Raw genomic sequence first — 16,434 nt, 5'->3', positions numbered from 1 at the left:
CTGAACCTGTCTGCCAGGATATTGGCGATGTATGTGGGTTCAGTGTATTTTTTGTCATTTAGAATCAACTCAGAACAAGTCTGGGAGTTGCATCCCAGGTTCCTAACATAACTGAAAAAGCCTTATGATTGTCTTTAGTGTCCTGTGCAATTTTTCTCTCGAAGCTGGCCTTGGAGGATTTTATGAGGGATCGTAATTTTTGCTAGTACTGATCAGAGATGCCTTCCCTTTTAGGGATTTTGCTCTATCATGTAGTAGCTTCCTCCTTCTGTTGTACAGTTTATTTATGGCTGGGGTCCACCAGACTGGACGCCTGCCTTTGGATGATTGGGTCTTGATTTTGTTTGGGATAGCATGATCCATGCATTCCTGGAGATGTCCGTAGAATGTGTTTATATAGGATTCTGCAGTTTGGGCCGTAGTTTCCACTGGCTCTGGGGCCTTGAAGGATTCCACTTCGGTTTTGAGAAGTGTGAAGTTCACTTTGAGAAGTTTTTCACTGTGGTTTTCTGGGCTGGGGTGGGGTCGGGATGTGGATATCCAGTGAAATTAATTTATGGTCTGATCTTACCAATGAGGGATATACTTCTGGTATGGAGCATAGAGTCCCCATGTTGGTAATTATCAGGTCTAGTATGTTTTCCCCTCTTGTGGGAGTGGTGACTAGTTGTTCCATAGCATTTGAGTTTATAAATTCCAGGAACCTTTGGGCTAAGGTGCTGGGGCTTGAGTAATGCTCCCAGTCTATGTTTGGGTAGTTGAAGTCGCCCAATATAATGGTGTTCGGAGAGATCTTCATGTTCTCCAATGTTTTCAGGAAAGCCGAGTGGGATTCCTGACTTTGAGAGGGTGGTCTGTAGGATGCTATAAACTGAAAAGCAGTCTTGCCCACTGTCAGTTGCACATGGATGGTCTCCGATACTTCGTGCAATGCCACTAACCTGGAGGTGTGGATATCCTTGATAAATATGGAAACTCCCCCTCCTTTTGTGGTTCAGTCCGGGTTTTGGGGTCGAAAAGCATGATATGAGGTATAACCTGGTAGTGCTGGGGTGCTCTCTGGAGCCTTGAACCAGGTTTCTGTCACTGCACAGATATCGATGTTCTCCATATTGAGGAGAGCTTTGAGTGCATGCATCTTGAGGTTAAGACTTCTGGCGTTTAGCAGCATTACCCTTAGTATTTTAAAAGGAGGGGAAGCACCGACATCTTGGAAGAAACTTTTGGTGGCTTCATATAGGCCCATCTCAATTTTAGACCAATATTATAAAGTGTTTATTTAATAGCTAAATTAGTTAATAGCTAAAAGAATGGCAAAGGTGTTAAAATTGATAGATATGATCAATATGGTTTTGTGGAGAGGAGGCAAAGGTTTGACAATATTAATAGAACAATGATGATCCAGAGGGAAGCAGAATGTAAGAAATACTGCTGTTGCTGGTGTATCTTAATGCAGAAAAAGCATTCAACAGAGTAAGCTGGGATTTTATGAGTAGGGCATTGGAAACATCTGCATTACCTGATACAATAATAATGTATGAGAGATCGGAGGTAAAAGCTAAAGTGAGAGGGTTCCTCTTTGATAAGTTGTAGCCAGACAGAGGAACCAGCCAGGGGTGTCCTGTTTCACCTTTGTTATTTGCTTTATATTTAGAGCCATTGGCAAAAATAATAGGGGACTCAGAAATTTAAGGAGCTAATTGGCATGGTAATCAAAAAAAGTGGCCTTTATTTTCTGACAGTATTATTTTGTATCTGATAAAGGCAGAAAAATACATTTCAGTGTTGTGGAACATTTTGAGACAGTTTCAAGTCTTATCGGGATATAAAATGAATGAAGATGAAACAAAGGCTATCACTGTAAACTATATGCCCACATATGAATTGGTTCAGCAATACCCATATTTATGGGGACATGATAAAATGAAAAGTATTTGGGAGCATGGATTAGAAAGGGTTCTGTTATGGCAGCTAAGGATATGTAGGAAGAGATTAAACAAAAAAATAATACAAAAACTGAGAACCCAAAATAGCACCAACCAAGCAAATAACAGCAAGGACAAGGACACCACCATGAACTCAAAGCCATTGAACCAAGTGATGTAAAATTAAAACACTTTATTGCCAAAGCCACAAACTGAGCAATTTCATCTTATAGTAAAAAACTTCATCGGAGTGACACACCAATGAATTCAAACACATTTATACATCGACAAAACAATCAAAAAGGAACTCCAGTTAACTAATTAATCACATGATAATACATTCCTAGTAACTTATATAAACTAGAGTGACTTCACACTAATTAATATAAAAACAAAAATAAATTCACCAGGGAAAAGCCATATGGTTATGAAGAAGTGTATGAAATGAAAAAAATGGTGTCATTGTTACAAAAACTGAGAACCTGGAAGCTCTTCTTTATGGATATGGATAGCAAGATATAAGCAGTGAAAATGTTTTGGTCCCTTTAGTTTTCTATACATGTCAGGCATATTTTTATCACCCAGAGGATAAGTTGTGGGGAATAATTAATAAAGATTTGAAGGAATTTATCTGGGAAGGGAAGAGCAAAGGTCAAGTGGGATAAGTTGATCCTTCCAATAGAACAATGTGGTTTAGGATTACCTGATTATAGGTATACTTTAGAGCTACATATTTAAGAGTCACATACATAGCACAAGCAGAAAGCTATAATTCAAAGTGGAAAGGCATGGTGATGAAGTAGGGCAGAAATTCAACAGACGGTGAGAGTGGGATATTGGATGCAGATCCTTCAGGATAGTAACAACATCCATACAGAATATTATATTCATAAAGTAGCAGAAAGTATTTTAAGAACTAAGCTAACAGGAGATTGGAGAAAATAGGTTTTGTCTCTAGGGATGACTGTAGTTAGTGATACAGAGAATAGGCTAAAGGGGGCTGGTATTTACTAGAGAAAACTGGCAAAGGAACCAAAGTATTGGGAACAAATAACAGGAAAAAGGAAAGGTAATAAAATGGGAAGAGGCCAAGAAAAAAACATTTGGACTGCAGGCAAGAGATTGCCTTCCCTATCAGTCGTTGAAATCAGAGTATAGGCAAAGGGAAAGGGATAGGGGAATCCTAAGTGAAAGACTTGCTTTGGTAGAGTTTTGTTAGTTGAATCTAGGACAGAAGCTGCTGTTAAGAAGGGGATAATTAATAGGACATATAAAGTATTGCACAATAACTATAGGAACCAATCAGATGAGGTTAGAAAAGACTGGGAAGAGAGTTTAGATAAGCAATTCACAAGGAAAGGAATGGGAAGACATATTTATGGCTCCCAAATATGTAACAAAATCTAGAGGATTTACGTGTTTTGCTTGGAAGTGTTGGCATAGGAACTTTTATACTTCAAGCAGACTCCAAAGAAATTTTCCTCTGGTAGATGCCAAATGTTGGTGGTGTGAAGCTGAAGAAAGGTGTAACTGGAAAAGAGCTTTGGTAGTGTAATGAGTTGGGAGACTTTAAAACTTCCTACTGAGTACTCAGCAATATTGGGTGAGCAAATGGATGTAACTAAGGACATAATTATTTTGAGCTGGGGCACAGGATCTGAATTGCCTAGACACACTAAGACCTTTTTAATTTTATTTCTGGTGGCTGCCAAAAAAAAAAACAAATAGCAGAAAATAGAAATCAAAGTTTATACCAACTTTATTTAAAGTATTGTAACAGAGACAAAAGAAATGATGTGGATTCCTTAGGAAAGGGTAGGAGTGAATTACATAGAAAAAATGGAAATTGTGGAAACAATACATGCAGAATAATGTTTTGGAGGAGGCGTGAGATTTAAGGAAAGACAGAAATTGAGCAATTCATGTAATACTGGATTGATGATAGTTATGCAAAAGAGTATATATTATGTATAATATTTTGTTCATAGTTTACTTTGTTTTGTTCATAGGTTAGTACTAAGCTAACTGCCCTTGCGAGCCATTTTAAGCTTAGCTAATTATCCCTTGTGAGACTCAAACCCTGCACCTTGTGTTTGCAAGGCAAACACCTTAACCATTAGGCCACCCTCCCAACCCCATTTGTTACTGGGAGCATGTTTATATGTTTTTTCTTTTATATAAATATATGTTTGCCTGTATCTTAAAACAATAATTCAGTAAAGGTGATAAAAATGAAATGGAAGAGAACAGCAATTTAACCCTTGACTCTCCAAAGACAGTCTCAAATGATAGGTAATACCATTCTATGCTGTGATACGGTGATGCTAGTAATGGTCCTTGGTGATCAATATGTATGGAGATACTGGAAACCGTGATTAATATTGTATAACACAATTCCATGCTGTGGTATTATGAAACTGATAATGGTCCTTCATGAGAGGAAACTGCATTTTATAGTAGGACACAGTGATGATGAGGATGATCCTTACTGACAGATAACACCATTCATTAGGGTCATGTGGCGATTCTGAGAATTAGGATGATTCCTAATGACAACACCATACTGTGGTGTGATATAATAATACTGGCAACAGTTACTGATGACAGTTAACACCATACTGCCATGTGATATAATGATGCTAGAAACAATCATTGATAACAGATAATACAATACTGTGGTGTGATAAAGTGATGCTGGGAACAATCATAGATGACAGAAGGTATCAATCACCCTTTGATATATTGATGCTAGGAGCAGTGATTGTAGACAGATGACTCCAAACTGTCCTTTGATACAGTTCTGCTGGGAACAGTTATTGATGACAGTTGTCATATTGTGGTGTGAAACAATGCTACTGGGAACATTCATTGATGGCAGATAACACCATACCATGTATGATACAGTGCTACTAGCAACAGTCTTTTTTGCCAGTTACCATATTGTGGTGTTATGCTACTGGGAATAGTCATTAACGACAGATAACATTATATTGTGGTTTGGTACAGCGGTGCTGGGAACAGTCATTGATGATAGATAACATCAAACTGTAGTGTGATGTAATGATGCTGAGAGCAGTCATTGATGATAGATAACACCATACTGTTTTGTGATATGATACTGGGAACAGTCATTGATGATAGATAACACCAAACTGTAGTGTGATGTAATGATGCTGAGAGCAGTCATTGATGATAGATAACAACATACTATTATGTGATATGATGCTGGGAGCAATCATTGATGATAGATAACACCATACTTGCTGTGATATAATAATGCTAGGAAAAGTCATCAATGACAGATAACACCATATTGTGGTGTGGTGCAACACTGTTGGGATCAGTCACTGGTGACTGTAACACTATACTGTGATGTGATATAATGATTCTGGGACAGTCATTGGTTACATGTATCACCTTACTGTAGTATGATGTAATCATGTTAGTAACACTCACTGATGAAGAAAGCAGTGTACTGTAGTTTGATATAATGGTGATGTTGGGAACAGTCATTGATGACAGATAACACCATATTGTGGTGTGGTGCAACACTGTTGGGATCAGTCACTGATGACTGTAACACTATACTGTGATGTGATATAATGATTCTGGGTCAGTCATTGGTTACAGATATCGCCTTACTGTAGTATGATGTAATCATGTTAGTAACACTCACTGTAGTTTGATATAATGGTGATGCTGGGAACAGTAATTGATAGATGACACCATACTGAAATGAGGATCTTTGCTTAATATGTTTTCACAGGTATTTTTATACCCCAGACACCTTCAAAGAATTTTTCTTCAGGTAGATAGCAAATACTGGATGTGTAATGGGGAAGAAAGAGGTAACTGTGAACATGTTTTTTTTGGAGTGTAATACAATGTCAGAAATATTGGGGAAGCAATGGCTATAATTCAGGAAATGATTCTTTTGAACTGGAAGAAAAAATCTGAATTGCCTAAACATAGTAAGGCTTATTAAGTTTATTTCTATTGGCTGCCAAAAAGTAACTACTAGAACATAGAAATCTAAATCTAAACCAACTGTATTTGAAGTGCTGACTATAAGAGATAAAAGAACTAGAAATGTGATCGTTAGGAAAAAGGGAATGAGCAAGTTATATAGAAATAAGTGGAATTGGTGGGAACAATACATGCAGAATAATGTTCAGGAGGAGGAGTGAGGAGTAAGGAAAGGCAAGAAATGAACAATTTATCTAATGGACTAAATGAGATTTGTAAACAAATAAAACATATATGTTATGTTTTTGTATGTAAATGATACAAAATGTTAGTGTGGTTTGTTTTCTTTTCTAATAATGTATGTTTGACTATGTCTTAAGTGATAATTTAATAAAGGTGTTTTAAAAAAAACACCATACTGTAGTGTGGTATGATGATGCTGGGAACAGTCATTGATGACAGATACCATACTGGTAAGATATAGTGATGCTGGGAACAGTCACTGATGACAGATTGTCATACTGTGGTGTGATATAGTGATGCAGGGAATAGTCAATGATGACAGATACCATACTGTGGTAAGATATAGTGATGCTGGGAACAGTCATTGACAGATCGTCATACTGCGGTGTGATATAGTGATGCTGGGAATAGTCATTGATGACAGATACCATACTGTGCTATGATATAGTGATGCTGGGAACAGTCATAACACCATACTGTGGTGTGATATAGTGATGCTGGGAATAGTCATTGATGACAGATACCATACTGTGGTGTGATATAGTGATGCTGGGAATAGTCATTAATGACAGATAACACCATACTGTGGTGTGATATAGTGATGCTGGGAATAGTCGTTGATGACAGATACCATACTGTGGTGTGATATAGTGATGCTGGGAATAGTCATTGATGACAGATAACACCATACTGTGGTGTGATATAGTGATGCTGGGAACAGTCATAACACCATACTGTAGTGTGATATAGTGATGCTTGGAATAGTCACTGATGGCAGATAACACCATACTGTGGTGTGATATTGTGATGCTGGGAATAGTCACTGATGACAGATAACACCATACTGTGGTGTGATATAGTGATGCTGGGAACAGTCATAACACCATACTGTGGTGTGATATAGTGATGCTGGGAACAGTCATAACACCATACTGTGGTGTGATATAGTGATGCTGGGAATAGTCACTGATGACAGATAACACCATACTGTGGTGTGATATTGTGATGCTGGGAATAGTCATTGATGACAGATAACACCATACTGTAGTGTGATATAGTGATGCTGGGAATAGTCATTGATGACAGATAACACCATACTGTGGTGTGGTATAGTGATGCTGGGAATAGTCACTGATAAGAGATAACACCATACTGTGGTGTGATATAGTGATGCTGGGAACAGTCATAACACCATACTGTGGTGTGATATAGTGATGCTGGGAATAGTCATTGATGACAGATACCATACTGTGGTGTGATATAGTGATGCTGGGAATAGTCATTGATGACAGATAACACCATACTGTGGTGTGATATAGTGATGCTGGGAATAGTCATTGATGACAGATACCATACTGTGGTGTGATATAGTGATGCTGGGAATAGTCATTGATGACAGATAACACCATACTGTGGTGTGATATAGTGATGCTGGGAACAGTTATAACACCATACTGTGGTGTGATATAGTGATGCTAGGAATAGTCATTGATGACAGATAACACCATGTTTTGGTGTAATATAGTGATGCTGGGAACAGTCATAACACCATACTGTGGTGTGATATAGTGATGCTGGGAATAGTCATTGATGACAGATAACACCATACTGTGGTGTGGTATAGTGATGCTGGGAATAGTCACTGATAACAGATAACACCATACTGTGGTGTGATATAATGATGTTGGGAATAGTCATTGATGACAGATACCATACTGTGGTGTGACATAGTGATGCTGGGAATAGTCATTGATGACAGATAAGACCATACTGTGGTGTGATATAGTGATGCTGGGAATAGTCATTGATGACAGATAACACTAAAATGTGGTGTGATATAGTGATGCTGGGAACAGTCATAACACCATACTGTGGTGTGATATAGTGATGCTGGGAATAGTCATTGATGACAGATACCATACTGTGGTGTGATATAGTGATGCTGGGAATAGTCATTGATGACAGATAACACCATACTGTGGTGTGAAATAGTGATGTTGGGAATAGTCATTGATGACAGATAACACCATACTGTGGTGTGATATCGTGATGCTGGGAACAGTCATAACACCATACTGTGGTAAGATACAGTGATGCTGGGAATAGTCATTGATGACAGATACCATACTGTGTGATATAATGATGCTGGGAATAGTCATTGATGACAGATAACACCATACTGTGGTGTGATATAGTGATGCTGGGAACAGTCATAACACCATACTGTGGTGTGATATAGTGATGCTGGGAATAGTCACTGATGACAGATAACACCATACTGTGGTGAGATATAGTGATGCTGGGAACAGTCATAACACCATACTGTGGTAAGATATAGTGATGCTGGGAATAGTCATTGATGACAGATACCATACTGTGGTGTGATATAGTGATGCTGGGAATAGTCATTGATGACAGATAACACCTTACTGTGGTGTGATATAGTGATGCTGGGAACAGTCATAGCACCATACTGTGGTGTGATATAGTGATGCTGGGAATAGTCACTGATGACAGATAACACCATACTGTGGTGTGATATTGTGATGCTGGGAATAGTCATTGATGACAGATAACACCATACTGTGGTGTGATATAGTGATGCTGGGAATAGTCATTGACGACAGATAACACCATACTGTGGTGTGATATAGTGATGTTGGGAACAGTCATAACACCATACTGTGGTAAGATGTAGTGATGCTGGGAATAGTCATTGATGACAGATACCATACTGTGAAGTGATATAGTGATGCTGGGAATAGTCATTGATGACAGATAACACCTTACTGTAGTGTGATATAGTGATGCTGGGAACAGTCATAGCACCATACTGTGGTGTGATATAGTGATGCTGGGAATAGTCATTCATGACAGATACCATACTGTAGTGTGACATAGTGATGCTGGGAATAGTCATTGATGACAGATAAGACCATACCGTGGTGTGATATGGTGATGCTGGGAATAGTTATTGATGACAGATAACACCATACTGTGGTGTGATATAGTGATGCTGGGAACAGTTATAACACCATACTGTGGTGTGATATAGTGATGCTGGGAATAGTCACTGATGACAGATAACACCATACTGTGGTGTGATATAGTGATGCTGGGAACAGTCATAACACCATACTGTGGTAAGATATAGTGATGCTGGGAATAGTCATTGATGACAGATACCATACTGTGGTGTGATATAGTGATGCTGGGAATAGTCACTGATGACAGATAACACCATACTGTGGTAACAGTCATAACACCATACTGTGGTAAGATGTAGTGATGCTGGGAATAGTCATTGATGACAGATACCATACTGTGAAGTGATATAGTGATGCTGGGAATAGTCATTGATGACAGATAACACCTTACTGTAGTGTGATATAGTGATGCTGGGAACAGTCATAGCACCATACTGTGGTGTGATATAGTGATGCTGGGAATAGTCACTGATGACAGATAACACCATACTGTGGTGTGATATAGTGATGCTGGGAATAGTCATTGATGACAGATAACACCATACTGTGGTGTGATAGAATGATACTGTAATTTCTACTGTGTTTTCATACTCTGATATTGCAGATATAGTGGTGCTCTAAATTCTGCTGTGTTTTCATAGTCTGATATTGCAGATATAGTGGTGCTCTAAATTCTGCTATGTTTAATACTCTGATATTGCAGATATAGTGATGCTCTAAGTTCTGCTGTGTTTTAATACTCTGATATTGCAGATATAATGATGCTCTAAGTTCTGCTGTGTTTTAATACTCTGATATTGCAGATATAGTGGTGCTTTAAATTCTCCTGTGTTTTCATACTCTTTTGCAGATATAGTGGTGCTCTAAGTTCTGCTATGTTTAATACTCTGATATTGCAGATATAGTGGTGTTCTAAATTCTGCTATGTTTAATACTCTGATATTGCAGATATAGTGATGCTCTAAGTTCTACTGTGTTTTCATACTCTGATATTGCAGATATAGTGGTGCTGTAAGTTCTGTTGTGTTTTAAAAATCTGATATTGCAGATATAGTGGTGCTTTAAATTCTGCTGTGTTTCCATACTCTGTTGCAGATACAGTGGTGCTCTAACTTCTGCTATGTTTAATACTCTGATATTGCAGATATAGTGGTGGTCTAAGTTCTGCTGTGTTTTCATACTCTGATATAGTGGCTGGAACAGCATCATGATGATGCATTAGCTTTCTCTGTCACATCTCTAGCATGAAGCTGTTTTATTAATAGCGACCAAAATAATTTCACTGATTGCATTAACAATGTTTCATAGTATAATGTGTGTACATTTTTGGAAATGGAGAGGTCAGATTGCAATAAATTAAACTGCAGTTTACCTGGACTGTAGACCATTGTTCCTAAGTAAACTGGAGACCAGATTGCTCATACCTGTAGCCACAGAATATGCAAAATGTCAGCATTGTAGGGATGCTAATTCAGTGCATCAGAAGACAACACTACATTACAGTATGTCCAACTCAGACAAACAGCAACCATGGCAGTAAATCACTATGCCTAGAAACTCTTACAATCCCTGCATTAATAAGACATACCTTCTTGCCATCTTTAAACCAGGTTCCTTCCATGCTTTCAGTGTTCAGTTCACAACGAAGTTCTGCATTATGGCCCTTTTGGACATGAAGATCAGAGAGTCCACTCGTGAAATGAGATGCTGAAACTGAAACAAACAGGAAATTACTGTGATGCTGACAATTAAGGCTATGTGCTACTAGTGAGCTTCACTTTGTAGATCAGTGTTTGATTACTTGAGTCTCTACTTTCATACTATATGATACGTCACTTAACCAGATAAGAGGTCCCGGCCGTTACCAGTTGAAAAAAAAAGAATAAGAAATGGCAGTAATTATTGCAAAGTGGAACTGATATCAGAGAAGGGATTATGTCTTCACTTAGTGAAAAGTGTTCAGCTGTTACTGTATTACACTGCCTTTCTTTGAACAGAGAGTTATGCTTGCAAAGTATTTATACCTACTGTGTTTTTAAAATGATTAGAGCTACTGAGATGCAAGCAGATAAATTCAGTGAAGATTGAAGTTCTTTGCAGAAGCACTAGAGCTGAACCATGTTGTTCAATGATCATGGTTTCATTGCATCTGAAATCACTGGAAAATGTACAGCAGTATTTTCCCATCAGAAACTGTCAGTAGTGTTTCAGTGAGAATAAGTGACACTAGGGTAGAGGTGGGATAAGGAAATTTCTCCCTTTCCTGTATGTTGCGTGATTTCAAAGCTAGTGTATTTAGAGGTACAGATGTGTGGGGTGCAGGGGGCTTGTCCTTCCCCTTTAAAATCATGCTTTGTAGGTGTATTTTTTGATGGATTCAGGATTAATGGTTTGGGAGTAAAATACTATGCTCAGCTGACAGTTGATAAACAAGTATACCCCCCAGGGAGAATTTAAAGTGCTCTGGTTTTGTTGAGGTATCTAACATTAAACACAGACCTCAAAAAAAATAGTGGCTTGCAGAAGTATTTTAGGTTTGCTCAGTGTTCTAAGTATTCGGTACTGGTGGTAACAGGCAGGACATGCTATTGTTACTAAGGAAGGAAGCTCATCATTGACACAGATATACATGCAATGACACAGTGGCTAGAAGCATAATCAGTTTTGCTATTATGATTGGTGAAAGGTAAGAGATTTTGTTCTGGGTCTAACTCAGTGGGAATAAGATGCAGTGTGGGCTTCCTACAATGAACTACAATGGTTATGGTATGGTGTGAAGCCTGCCTTACAGATCATTTCAGTGAAAATAGTTTAAGAAGTTCTTAGTAGTTCAGGGTGAAGAAGGGGTCAAACTCCTGCACCCTCTAAGTTCATAGGTAGGTACTAGGCTATTGGCCCTAGGGCCTATGTAAGCCTAGCCAAAAAGGTACCCTGACTTTCGCCACCCAAGAAAATTATTTTCCTGTGGCCCTGTTGAGCAGAGCCCCAGAGGTGATCCTCGGGGTGAATTTCCTCTTTCCCATCCAATCATCAAGATTTTTCTTGAAGAGTGCTAATGAGGAGCTTTGTTTGATATAGATAGGTAGTTTGTTCCTGAGTATGGGAAATCTCTGGGACAGGAATCTATACCTCCAGCATGTTCTGTTTATTGTGGTGACAAGGTTTAGGTCCCTAGAGCATGTAGCTCGGAGGGATTGGGATTTCCTTAAGTAGAGCATGTTCAACAGCTCTGGGTTTGACATAGATTTGTATGTTAGGCAGAGATCATCTCTGAGTAGGTGATATGCAATGGAGTAAAGCTGGAGTTTTTTGAGACGGTCTGCATAGGGCATCTGTTTGAGGCTGTTAATCCTCTTTGTGAGGTATTTCTGCGGCTTTTACAGTTGTTGAAGATGTCTTATGAGGTACATACCAAAAGGGGCGTTGTACTCTATAATGGGTCTAACGAGTGACGAGCAGAGGGGAACAATGACCTCTTTTTTCCTGGATGATAAACCTTTTGTGATGACGTGTGCCATGCAGAAGGATTTACTGACTACTGTGGCGGTGTGATTATCAAAGGAGAGAATACTGTCCACCTGTGTCCCAAGGTCTCTTATCACACTTTCAGTGTTAAGTAGACTACCACCTATGTGGTAGCTCATGGGTACAGAGTTTTTACCAAAGGGGATGACAATGCACTTTTTGGCATTGAGCTTGAGGCCATGGCTTTGACACCAGGCATCTGTCTCAGTGAGGCCCTTTTGTAGGATGTCCACATCGTTAGGAGTTTTGATTATGGCACAGTCATCTGCGAACTTCATTAGCCAAAGACCTTCTGTGTTAGCCTGTACTTCAGAAAAGTAGATACCAAACAGGAGAGGACCCAGGACTGAACCCTGTGGTACTCCACTTGTCACTGGTCTGAAGTCGGATTTGAAATCTGCTACTTTCACAGTGTGGGTTCTGTCAGTGAGTCAGTTGGCAACCCATCTTGTGACATAGGGATTTATACCTAGTTTAGTGAGTTTATCTATATAATTCCAGAGTGGGGGGAGGTGTCAAAAGCCTTGGTGAGATCTAGATAGGCTGTCTGAACCACCTTACCCTCGTCTACGGATTTGGTGACTGCTTCAAAGAAGTCTATCTGGTTTAGGAGACATGATCTGCCTTTTACAAACCCGAACTGGGTGGGGTCCAGAGTTTGGAGATTACCAATGTCTTTGATTATAAGTTCCATGATGATACATTCCATGGCTTTGCAGACCAGGCTCGTTAGGCTAATGGGGTGGTAGTTCCAGGGGTCCCTGGTGGCCCCCCCTTTGTGGAATGGGATAACCGTCTCTGTGCGCCATTCAGTGGATACAAAGCCTGAGGTGAGGCTATGATTGAACATGGTGCTTAGGTAGGGTGCCAGTTCATTTTGTAGTTTGTGTAGAATGCAGCCTGGGATGTTGTCAGATCCCATGGATGCTGTGTTCTTGGCTTTCGAGAGTGTGTTTTTTACCTGTGCAGCCATGATTACAGTAACTTTGCATTCTTCTGGTATAGAGATGGGCCCTTTAGGGGTGAGAGAGGGGTAAAGTTAGCACTGAACCTGTCTGCCAGGATGTTGGTAATATCAGTTGGTTCTGTATATTTAGTGCCATTATGCTTTAACTCAGAGCAAATCTGAGTATTGCCATTTGGATTCTAAACATAGCTATAGAATGCTTTGTGGTTTTCTTTAGAATCAGTGGCTATTTTGTTTTCGTAACTAGCTTTGGGGGATTTTATGAGAAATCTCAGCTTTTTGCTGAGGCTGACCAGGGAGTTCCTCCAATCATGGGATTTTACTCTTTTTTTGCAACAGTTTCTGTCTTCTGTTGTAGAGTTTGTTTATGGCAGGGGACCACCAAATTGGCTTCCTTTTTTTGGAGGATAGTATCTTGGTTCTGTTAGGGATAGCATGATCCATGCACTCGTGTAAGTGCTTATAAACTGCATTTGTGTAGGATTCAGCAGTCGTATCTCTATTGTCCGTTTGCATGGGTGTCGTGAAGTTTGCCACTTCTGTCTTAAGAAGTGTGAAGTTGACTTTGAAGAAATTTTTTACGGTGGTTTCCCTAATGGGGGGTGGGTGGGGGCGGGATGTGGATGTCTAGGGTGATTAGATTGTGGTCAGATCTGACCAACGAGGAATTGACCTCTGGTGTGGAACACCGGTCGCCATGTTGGTAATGACCAGGTCTAGGATATTGTTGCCTCTGATGGGGGTGTGGATAAGTTGATTCAAGGTGTTGGAATTTATGAATTCCAGAAAACGTTGAGCAAAAGAGTTGGTACATGAGTAGTTTTCCCAGTTAATGGTGGGGTAGTTGAAATCGCCCTATTATGAGGGTGTTGGGTTGTACCCTAATATTTTCCAGTGTATCAAGAAATGAGGAATGGGAATCCTGGGGCATGGTGGGGGATCTGTAGCAAGTTACAATTTGGATTGCAGTCTTGTCCAGAGTTAGTTGCACTTGGATAATCTCGGATGCATTATGCTGAGCAACTAGCCTGGAGGTGTGGAGATTCTTAATGAATATGGACACGCCCTCGCCTTTAGTGTTTCGGTCCAGGTTAGGTGGCCAAAAGGTGTGGTATGAATTGTAGCCTGGTAATACAGGGGTGCTCTCTGGAGCCTTGAACCAGGTCTCTGTCACTGCACAGATGTCGATGTTCTCCATTTTAAGGAGTGCCTCGAGTGAATGCATTTTGAGGTCTAGACTTCTAGCATTGAGTAGCATTACTCTCAGATTTTGCTTGGTTATACCTGTTACGGTGATGAATTTGTCATTTGAACCTTACCTAAAAAAAGGCACTATAGGGGTGGCAAGAGCCTTAGCCAGTATCCGAAATCCCAAGGGCGATAGGTGCAGGCCATCATGTCATCCCAGTCAGACAGACACTGGATCCCCTTAGAATGACACCAGAAGTTTAGCCAATTGTTGAAGTCAATCATTTTGTCCTTGTACTGCGGTATCATTCTGGGTAATGGTAGGATGCTACTCAGGGCTAGGGTCATACCTACCTTGGCTACAAGATTGGAGAGCTCCTCCATGTCTCTTTTCATGTAGTCCAGGGAGGTACGTCTCAGGTCATTCACACCAACATGGACAATGACAGAGTCATATTTGTACTTGTTGTGGAGTGACCTGAGTGCATGTGTTATGTGACGGATCCTGGCACCCGACAGACAGCTGACAGTAACTTTCTCCTTGTTTAGCCTGGTGAGTGGAACATCAGTGTGCCTGACTACAGAGTCACCTATGACTAGAGTGTTGGGCATGTTGTTATGCCTTATGGGCTGTGGTTGAGTGGCACACTGAGTTTGTGGGCTATGTGTCATTTGGGTTGTGTTGGGGGATGGAGGTTAGTTACGTTTCTGCTTTGGAGGTCTCTGTTGCTTGAGCAGATTTTTATTGAGAGCCTCCGTGAATGTAGGTGTGTTTTGTGTTTCTATGTGTTTGTTTTGGTGGTGTAGGTTTTGAGGGACAATGTGATAAGTGTGGTGTGGTGCAAGTGTTTACCTTCTCCTCTTGACTGTCTAGTCCAGTCTTGGGTGAAGAGAGCTTTGCTTCCAGTTTGGCTATATAAGTGCATCTCTCACAGGTTGTAGTGTTGGGTGGTAGGAGGAGAGGGTTGTCTGTGTACATGAGGCAATTGCTGCATTGCCTCAAAATACCCAGTTAACATAATATCATTCAAGGTTGCACTGCTGCAAGATATGTTATGAATTTTTGCTGAAACTTTCTGTTGATAAGTCAGAAAAGTGCATACCCTGATACAATAAATACTGCTGAAAAAGTATGCTTTGGCAGCACTGAAAAATGGAAGCTGCTGCTAAAACACTCAGTAAAATAAACCAGGACCAGATAATATAAGCCCCCCCCAAGAGATCATTGACTCTGCCATGGGATTTGAATGTTGCGCTGGAAAAGTTAATCCACTCCCCCTGTGAACTTATGACCACTACCTGTCTTAAATACATGACATGGAAAACAGCCTTCTTACTGGCTGTAACATCAGGCAGGAGAATTTCTGAGCCTCAGACCCTTTTGGTGTTCCATAGGAGTAGCAAGTTTACATCCAAATCCTTCCCTTGTATGTAAGGTTGTTGTAGAATTAGCTTTGAACTCAACCATCCAATTTCTAGCCTTTTTCCCTAATTCCCAGAATCAAGGAGAAATGATTTTTCATTTCTTGGATGTTTACAGATTGTTGAGATATGACTACGTAGAACCAGGGACCTGAGAAATAATGAGCAACTTTTTGATTCTTTTGTTGATAATGAGGCAGGGAATCCTATC

The 16,434-nt window shown here is 39.9% G+C and overlaps 1 protein-coding gene across 2 annotated transcripts in view; it reads right to left on the bottom strand.

Moving 5' to 3' along the window:
- The window catches only part of IGFN1 (immunoglobulin like and fibronectin type III domain containing 1), an 877,552-nt gene that overhangs the window by 496,040 nt on the left and 365,078 nt on the right, over positions 1 to 16,434 (bottom strand). For both annotated transcript variants that reach the window (XM_044076544.1, XM_044076545.1), the window contains exon 13: positions 10,710 to 10,834. In XM_044076544.1, coding sequence (XP_043932479.1) covers positions 10,710 to 10,834 — 125 coding nt within the window. The remainder of the gene's footprint in view (positions 1 to 10,709; positions 10,835 to 16,434) is intronic.

Source organism: Protopterus annectens, chromosome 7.part0 (assembly GCF_019279795.1).
Source record: "Protopterus annectens isolate FY-2018-M chromosome 7.part0, PAN1.0, whole genome shotgun sequence".
Lineage (NCBI taxonomy): Eukaryota > Metazoa > Chordata > Ceratodontiformes > Protopteridae > Protopterus > Protopterus annectens.
Note: the sequence above shows the minus strand (reverse complement) of the source record. Positions and strands in the feature narration are given on the sequence as shown.